Below are 8,908 nucleotides of genomic sequence, written 5' to 3' on the forward strand. Positions count from 1 at the left end.
TTGAAATCATTAGATTGATGGGCAAACATTGCACAATAGAAGTGCCCTAGGGGTTTTTCATGGTGCTGAATCCATATATACAGTTAAAAAAACTAATTTAAATAACACAAATCAAAATTTCACATCAAAATTTCACTAGATTCTGGCACCTGAATCTCCAAAAAATCGCATTAAAAACAACTCCAAGAAATGCTACTGAAATTAATTGAAATAGTGACATTATCCGAACATGTTACGTTAACTAGAGTTAACGTGGTTAAAGATTCTTCTTCTTCTCAATACAACTACTACGTACCTCTCTCTCATTAACTCTCACCAACAGACGTCTCTCATCCCTGTACACGGCATTTTCTCAATGGTGAAGCGTACGGACAGTCTTGCCGACGACAACTGTCTGTCCCCACATCTATTTTCCATGTTTCATTCGATTGAATTCATACCACCCTCGCCATTGGGTATGATAGGTGACGCGCTCTAAGTGACGTAAGATACGATTTAGAGATGGCGTCATCTTTCTTACATCATCGACTTTTCTGGACATGACTTACCTATCACTTTCGGGGAGTAAGTAGAAGAAAGACACAACCCGCCACTTTCGGGGAGTAAGTAGAAGAAAAACAGTGGAAATGACATATGGGCAGGTGGTACAATCACATAACTTTTAAATACAATCATTTACTATCAATGTGCTATCAATCCATTACGGCTATCAATCCATTACTGTGGGGCCGTATATGTTAACTTATGTGCTATTCATCCACTAATGAGTGAGACGCAAAATTACTCAGCCAATAACTCGTCGACTCGTCGCTACAGTTTTTTTACTCCACGGTCATTCACGGGCATCTTGGTTGCGGGGGACACTACAGTTGTGCTTTCATCCTCTTGCCGATGACAGCTGTCTGTCCCCACATCTGACGCCATTGGGTATGATATCGATGAATGATGACACGCTCTAAGTGACATAAAATACGATAGAAGAAAAACAGTGGAAAAAAATAAATTGATCCGTACATGCTATAATATAATATGGGCATTGGGTATAACTTTTGAAATAGAACCATTTACTACTGACAACTGTCTTGGTGGGCAGGATATTTATTTGTTTGCTCAGCTCAGCAGTCTGTAAATACCAATCACTCTATGTTTGTAACCAGGCAAGGGCAAGCCAGGGTTTACGTAGCAGTGCTGCTCCTTTATGCCATGTCAGTTATTATGCAAGTAGTTATAGTAGCCGTGAATTGATCTGTTATTGCAGAAACGCGCCAGGGTTTACGTAGCAGTCCTGCTCCTTTAGAATGGGGTTTCCCCTCGCTGGAATTGGAGCCTAAGGATTCGGAACACCGAATCAGTTTCGAGTGGGCTCATGAGATGGGGGACCCCGGCGCTGTACTGGTGACAAGCAAGCACCACAGTGAATTCTTTCTGAAAGAGCTTTCAATTCAAATCCCCGGAAAAGAAGATATTCGTTTCCTGTGCAACTCCTGGATCTACCACTCCGATCGAATCGCTGAACGAGTCTTCTTTGCAAATAATGTACATAACGTCTCATTTCATTAACTTACGTACGCTTCCCATCACACTCCCCGTCTGAAATGAAAATATTAATATTTATGTATCCATGTGTGCAGAGCTATCTTCCGGATGAAACGCCGCCAGGTCTCATGGATTTGAGGAACGTAGAGCTGGAGACATTGAGAGGAAATGGAAAGGGCGAAAGGAATACATGGGATCGCATTTATGACTACGATGTTTACAATGATCTGGGCGATCCTGACACCAAGGGGTTAGAAAGGAAAGTGTTGGGTGGATCCCAGGAATTGCCATATCCCCGCAGGTGTAGAACTGGTCGTCGGCATTCTAATACCAGTAACTACCTGCTGCCCATATTGTGTTAGACGATCAAATTAAAGTGTAGATACTTTATATAATTTCAATGGAACTTACACTCTACGTGCTACGAGCGTTTGCAGGTCAGGCTTTCGAGAGCAAGAACCGGGAATGCAGGCTTACACAGAGCATCTATATTCCCCCAGATGAAAATTTTCAGCAGGAGTACCTTTCAGACTTCAGAGTTCATTTCGTTAAAGCTTTCTCTAAAGTAGTTATATCCGGCATAACGTCAGCTGTTAAGCCTGAGTTTGGCAGTTTGGAGGAGGTTCGGCGTCTCTACAGTGAAAGAAGTTCATGTTTGACTAAAATTATAGCCAATTCATTCAAAAAAGTCCTTCCTGGTAAGACGATAAAAGGAATTCTGAATCCAGATGATCAAGCTATGTTCAAGTTTCCGGTTCCCACTATTATTGGCAGTGAGTGTTTTAATCCAAAATTTGAATTTAATGCATTTTGGCGCTATTAGTTATGTTTGATAATTACTGAATGAAATCAGTGTCTGTGCAACAGAGGATAACGATGCATGGAGAACAGACGCGGAGTTTGCCCGCCAGACGCTTTCTGGAGTGAATCCGATGGCCATTCAATGTTTACAAGTATGAAGCAACCGAGATTGGTTTATAGTTTTCTTCTTCTTATTATTATTATAACCAGCATTAATCCTCTGTTGTTTATTAATAATGACAATACGGGTTTTATGCCTATCACAGAGCTTTCCACCGAACGCACAAAGCTCTGGTTTCCAAAAGAGTGCAATCACCGATCAACATATACTGAAAAGCCTAGATGGCATCTCGGTGGATAAGGTATTTAGTTCCTTCGGGTTAAATTGTTCGATCGTAGCTGGTGTCTAGACTAGATTAGAATTAATGGTTCGTTAATGATTAGATACTAGCTTTTTTAAATATTCTTCCGCAATGCAATAGGCAGACAACCATTAAGCATGTCCATATTAGCAGGCTATTAAACGGAAGAGGCTCTTTATTTTGGACTACTATGACGTTTACATGCCGTACGTGGAGCTCGTGAACCAGCTTCCTACCAGCAAAGCCTACGCTACCCGTTCACTTTTCTTCCTGGCAGACACCGGAACCCTAAAGCCTGTGGCCATTGAGCTGTGTTTGCCTGCCACGTCAGTGGGCTTGGGTCCAAAACAAGTCTACACTCCGGGCAATAGCGATGAAGATGAAGGGTGGTTACGGCAACTAGCCAAAGCTCATGTGCGGGCAAACGATTCCGGTTATCATCAGTTGGTTAGCCATTGGTAAGAGATTAGTAATCTTGTTAATTTCAATAACAATTATTTCGTTTATATGAATAATATATAACAAATCAATTATTTTGTTTATGTTAAAAATATTATAATATATAACCATGTCATTTGTGTTTTATTTGCTGTGCTTTGTGTACATAGAAATTATTTATAAAGTTTTTCTCTTTTCTTTCAAATGCAGGCTCAGGACTCATGCTGTGGTAGAGCCATTTATTATTGCTACCCATAGACAATTGAGCAAACTGCACCCACTTCACAAGTTGCTCATCCCTCACTTTCGCAATACTATGGAGATCAATAGATCTGCTCGGCAATCGTTGATAAATGCAGGAGGCATAATCGAGCAATGCTTTACGAGTGGTGAGTATTCTATGGAAATTTCGGCCAAAGCATACATGGATTGGAGATTCAACGAGCAAGGACTGCCGGCTGATCTTCTTAAAAGGTAATATTATAACCATGTTGTAACTTTAATATTAAAAAGGTAATATTGTAACCATGTTGTAACTTTTTGTGAGACTAATGGATTAATGCACTAATATAATAAGCTTTGTCCAGGGGTATGGCTGAGCCCGATACCACTGATAAAGCAAATGGTCTGAGGCTTGTGATAGAGGATTATCCGTATGCAGTGGACGGGCTTGAAATATGGGCGGCCTTGAAATCTTGGGTATCCGACTACATATCGCTGTATTACAGGGACGACCAAAGTGTCGAGAGCGATAGAGAAGTTCAAGCATGGTGGAAAGAGATAGTAGAGGTGGGTCACGGAGATAAAATGCATGACGAAGAAGGATGGTACAAGATGAAGAGTGTGGTGGATGTGAAAGAAGGCATTACCACACTCATTTGGATCGCTTCTGCCCACCATGCAGCGGTCAATTTCGGGCAGTACGGCTATGCGGGATTCATGCCCAATCACTCCAGCACCACCCGGCAACTTGTTCCAGAGAAAGGATCCCCACAATACTTAGACTTCCTTGGTGACCCGGAAGCCTATTTCCTAAAAACTTTGTCCAGTCAAAAGACCTGTGTCACTACCATGGCTGTCCTGGAGCTTCTATCGAAGCATTCTACTGACGAGGTTTACCTGGGGCAGGGCTCCGCCTCCGATTGGACAGATGACTCTCCCGTTGAATCAGCATTCCGACGTTTTCAAACTCAGCTAGTTGAGACAGAGCAGAGAATCGAGATTAGGAACAAAGATCAAAGGCTGAAAAACCGGCGCGGCCCTGCAGATGTTCCCTACACGCTGTTATACCCGTGCACTTCCGAAACTGGCGAGAAATGTGCTGGACTTACATTTCGAGGAATTCCCAACAGCGTCTCTATATAGTAGACCATTCACTCGGTCGCTTAGTTCGTAGATATTCAATATTCTTGTGCGACGCTTTTATGTTTGAGTGAAGTATATCCTTTAATAAAGTTATTAACGTACTCGATATTCTGTTTTTATTTCATTTTAATATGTTTCGGTAAAATCACAAATTCGTTGCGTTTCATAATATACAGCCAATGTTCAAACTCTATTTTATTAATTTATTATTTTTTAAAGAATTGATGTACATTCTTTATTCTATTTTATTTGATTTACTAGAGGGTATTTTCAATCTTTATCTTATATTGCCCGAGTTTATTGTTTAGTTTAATATGGTTAAAAAATTCATAAAATTTAGCTATTAAATTGATAATTATATATCAAATCTGATAGTAAGAGGCCAATGATATTTTTGATTTGGTTAACTTTATTTTTTATATTATTTTCTTTATTTTCATATTATATAGTTTTATATTTTCTATTAATTTATAGGATTGGAGTTAGTAGTAAGATCTTATTTTTTATTTTCTTTTTTAATTTTTATTTTTATATAATTTTAAGTTTTGGTAAAGGAATTTGAGGGTTAAAGTATTTTTTTTATTTAATTTTTATTAAATATTTTAGAATATTTTTAGTTGTAGTTAGAAACCAAAAATTGAGATTTATGTCGAAAGTACTTACACCATTTTTTTCTTTTTAATTAAATTGATTAATTAAAAAAATTTCATATGAAAATGAGCTATAGTTTGTTGGGATGTGAGATTAGTATAGTTTGTTGGGCATGTGAGATTAGTAAACCATGGTATTGGCTCATTGTATTACATCAAAGTCTCTTTACATGTTAATAATATCCATGATAAAGAGATCAATTCTTTTTATAATTAATAATAGTATTAATAATTTAAAATAAATATATAATTTAGTTAGTTTTTATGATTTATTTTAATCTTGGCAATGTGACATGTGATTTTCTCTTATGTGATTTCTACCAAAAAGACTCTTATTAATGTAATATGAATGGCATAGCATGCAATTTTATCTTGTTAAAATATTAGTTTTAAAATATATGTTACAATGTAATAAATACATAAGAATATTATTCATCATACATATATAAGCATTATACATCCTTTATATTGAGATCTAGCAAACAAGAGATATCAAATCTTTTGAACCTCCAAACCTTTACATTGAAAAACTTGAAAAATTGTTTGCAGCTCAAGCTTTTTGATCATTTTGCTAGATCCATAGTTAAGATGAATCTATCCTATAGACACACACAATGTGTAATTTTTATTGTTTAATTTGTATTTTTAAACCATAAATGGATTTAATTCCTTCTAAATCCCTTTGACATAACTGAAAATGTAAAATAATGAGATTACTTGGAATATTTTAACCATAAGAATTTATTTCTTCCATTAATTTATATAATATATACACACATTTTTTTAAAGTATATATAATATATACATAGTTGGCATTAAAATATTTTGTTTATAAACTACAATATTCACATTAAAATTATTTTTTAATTCACATATTTTTATATACACATCAATATTAATTAACTTTTTATATTGAAATATTTTATTTATAATTTACATTTATTATTTATTTAGTTAATTTTTTCAAATGCTATGTATCAACTTTATACTAAGATGAAGTGAATTACACATCACCCTCTTATATGAAATTAAACTTTTAATTACTTCTTTCCCTTTGCAAATTGAAATATTTTATTATTGTTAACATTTATACATATAACTATATAACTTTCTCTCTAGTTAGTACCTATACATGAAATTAATCTTCAAATATATCAATTAACATGGATATTTAAATAGTCCATCTAAGTCTTATATTGAATATCCCACCCACGCTTCTGGAGTCTTCTAGATTGAATGGGAGGTGTTACTTTTAACTAACATAACCTCTATGGTCTCCTTATGAAGATGGGGTTATAAAGATCCTCCTTTCTCAAAGTCAATGAAATTAAATTTGGATAACACCATTGTGTTCAGCCCATCAAGAGATTTTCGACGATATACATATTATCTCAATCCAATATCTGGATTAAAAGTTATGCCCATTTAAAGTTTAGTCATTTAATTCCTACCACATAGGTAAGGACGACCTGCCATGTGGCACCCCCACCTCACCCAGGGGGTTCCACGTCCTACTTGAAACCAACATGGTCATGGTTGATTTAATGTAGCACATGCCACATCACATAGCCTATGGGCCCCACGAGCCTAGCCTTTAGCATGTAAACCCAACATTTTATATTATATCCATTTTATAAGAATTGATGTTAAACTTCACACTACTTTCCCGCTCAACACGACATAGGTTGCACACCTTTAAACACATTGGCATTCCACATTAAGTGTGAGGCCCTCCTTGCCTTCCAATGATTAAAGCAGGGGGTCGACACACTTTGTTGCTTACAAGACTAAACAACACACGTCTACCCCTTTTGAAGAAGATCGTGAAAGGGGGGAGATGTGCACAAAAGTGCATGTCCATTTCGCTAAAGTGTTACAATAATTCTTGATGTTAGAAAAAAACCATGAATGAGAATCTTCATGTCCTTTGACACAATTTTTTACGCCACACCTTCTGTCAGGAATACCAAACGGAAAGGTCATGCCTTACTGATGCCTTACCCACATCATGATGACATCAACCTGCCATGTGGCATCCTCCAAAGGTGCCAAGTATCATCCAAAACTAGCCCCCTTGACCATCTAAAAAGGCCATTTTTTCCTACCAAGTGTCAAGTTAGAAGCATGTCACATCACCAATGTTTCCATGTCATCGATCCACATCATCTAGCATGTGGCATACACATACCCATACCTAGTATACATAGGATCTTCCACCTCATCTTAAGTCATGGGTCCCATTGGGTCCCAAACCTTCATGGAAATCAACAATTTTTCATTATACGAATTTTGGGTCAAGTTTGGGTTTCCTTCTTCTCTTTCCATTCCTTTCTCTGTCTCCCAAGATATATATTTTCCATCCCTCCACTGCACCACATCGCTACCACACCAAAGCTCCAGGACATAGTCAAGGCATATGGAAAACGTGGCACAATGAAAATTTGAACTTTCATGTCCAGTAATGGGAACATTCTCATCTCGCATTTTCCGTCAACTCCTTGGTTATATCCATATATAAAACTCTTAACACTAGGTGTGGTGCAAATTAATGCTAATAACCATCATTAATGATTAATCATAAGATTAGTGGTGAAGTGCATAGATTAAGTTAATTCCTCTACTCATTGTAAATTCTTCGAATACTTTTTATCGTGCAAGTAGGTAAATCCTCAAATGAGGGTCTGACTCTTGGGTTTCGCCTCTCGATGACTGTTCCTTTTCCATTATTTATTATTTACATTATTTACAATTGTTCACCCAATCCCCATGATTAGGTGTGAACATTCCCCCCCTTAATCTAAAGGGATGTTGGTGAGTCCAAGCATCGTCCTGAATCTTTCAAGTTTTTCTCTTCCAAGCGCTTTGGTGAAGATGTCTGCAATCTTCTCATTAGTGGAACAATGGTGTAGATGGATTTTCTTAGCCTCAACATGATGTCGAATCAGATGGTATTTTGTATTGATCTGCTTCATTAGATCAAGGAACTTTGTGTTCTTGGCGAAATTTATTAGAGAGGTGTTGTCAATCATGAGTGGAGTTGAATGTACTTGTTTTAAGTGCAAATCTTCCAAAATTTTACTGAGCCACACAATTTCTTTTGTTGCCTCAGCTGTTGCCACATATTCTCCCTATGTTGTGGAATCTGTTGGAATTGATTGTCTGTGTGATCTCCATGAGACATCTCCTGATCCAAGACTCATTACATAACCAGAAGTAGATACCCCAGTTTCTTTGTCTCCATCAAAGCCTGAATCAAAGTATCCAATCAAGCTGAAGTCACCCACCCGTGTATACTTGAGTCCAAAGTCTTGAGTTCCCTTCAAGTACTTTGGTACTCCTTTTGCAGCAAACTAATGTCCCTCACAAGGCTTTTTCATAAACCTGGAGAGGATTCCAACAGAAAACAAAATGTCTGGTATGGTAGTAGTCAGGTAGTTGAGACTTCCTACAAGTTGTCTATACTTTGTTGCATCCCAAAATTCTTTTCCTTCAATGGATGTGAGATTTAAGTTTTGTTCCATTGGGATAGTTAGAGGATTTCACTCAACCATGCCAAACTTGTTCAACGGATCTCCAATGTACTTCTTTTGAGAAAGGAATATAGATTTCAGATTTTAAGTTACTTCAATACCAAGATAGTAATGAACATACCCCAAATCATTCATTTCAAAACCTTTCCTCAATTCTTTCTTTATGGATGTAATGTAGCTCTCATTGTTCCCTGTCATCAAAATATAATCCACATATACCACAAGA

General features: G+C 37.0%; 1 protein-coding gene across 1 annotated transcript; it reads left to right on the forward strand.

Moving 5' to 3' along the window:
- Nucleotides 1-1,080: 1,080 nt before the first annotated feature.
- On the forward strand, nt 1,081-4,635 carry LOC149248029 (putative linoleate 9S-lipoxygenase 5). Its single transcript, XM_089455986.1, has 8 exons — nt 1,081-1,536; nt 1,632-1,869; nt 1,974-2,309; nt 2,404-2,489; nt 2,604-2,699; nt 2,853-3,157; nt 3,348-3,611; nt 3,725-4,635. Exons 1-8 carry the CDS (start codon nt 1,372-1,374, stop codon nt 4,500-4,502), a joined length of 2,268 nt encoding a protein of 755 aa, XP_089312112.1. The 5' UTR covers nt 1,081-1,371; the 3' UTR covers nt 4,503-4,635.
- Nucleotides 4,636-8,908: the final 4,273 nt, after the last annotated feature.

This window comes from Pinus tabuliformis, chromosome 7, assembly GCF_031772625.1.
Source record: "Pinus tabuliformis cultivar Carrire ecotype Pingquan chromosome 7, CPIR1, whole genome shotgun sequence".
Classification (NCBI taxonomy): Eukaryota; Viridiplantae; Streptophyta; class Pinopsida; order Pinales; family Pinaceae; genus Pinus; species Pinus tabuliformis.

Bases quoted from the DNA above. Each gene is read 5' to 3' on its own strand.
- LOC149248029 (XM_089455986.1), top strand. From the start codon at position 1,372: ATGGGGGACCCCGGCGCTGTACTGGTGACAAGCAAGCACCACAGTGAA. The intron at 2,700-2,852 runs GTATTTAGTTCC...CCATATTAGCAG, and splicing joins ATGGCATCTCGGTGGATAAG to GCTATTAAACGGAAGAGGCT. The intron at 3,612-3,724 runs GTAATATTATAA...AGCTTTGTCCAG, and splicing joins CCGGCTGATCTTCTTAAAAG to GGGTATGGCTGAGCCCGATA.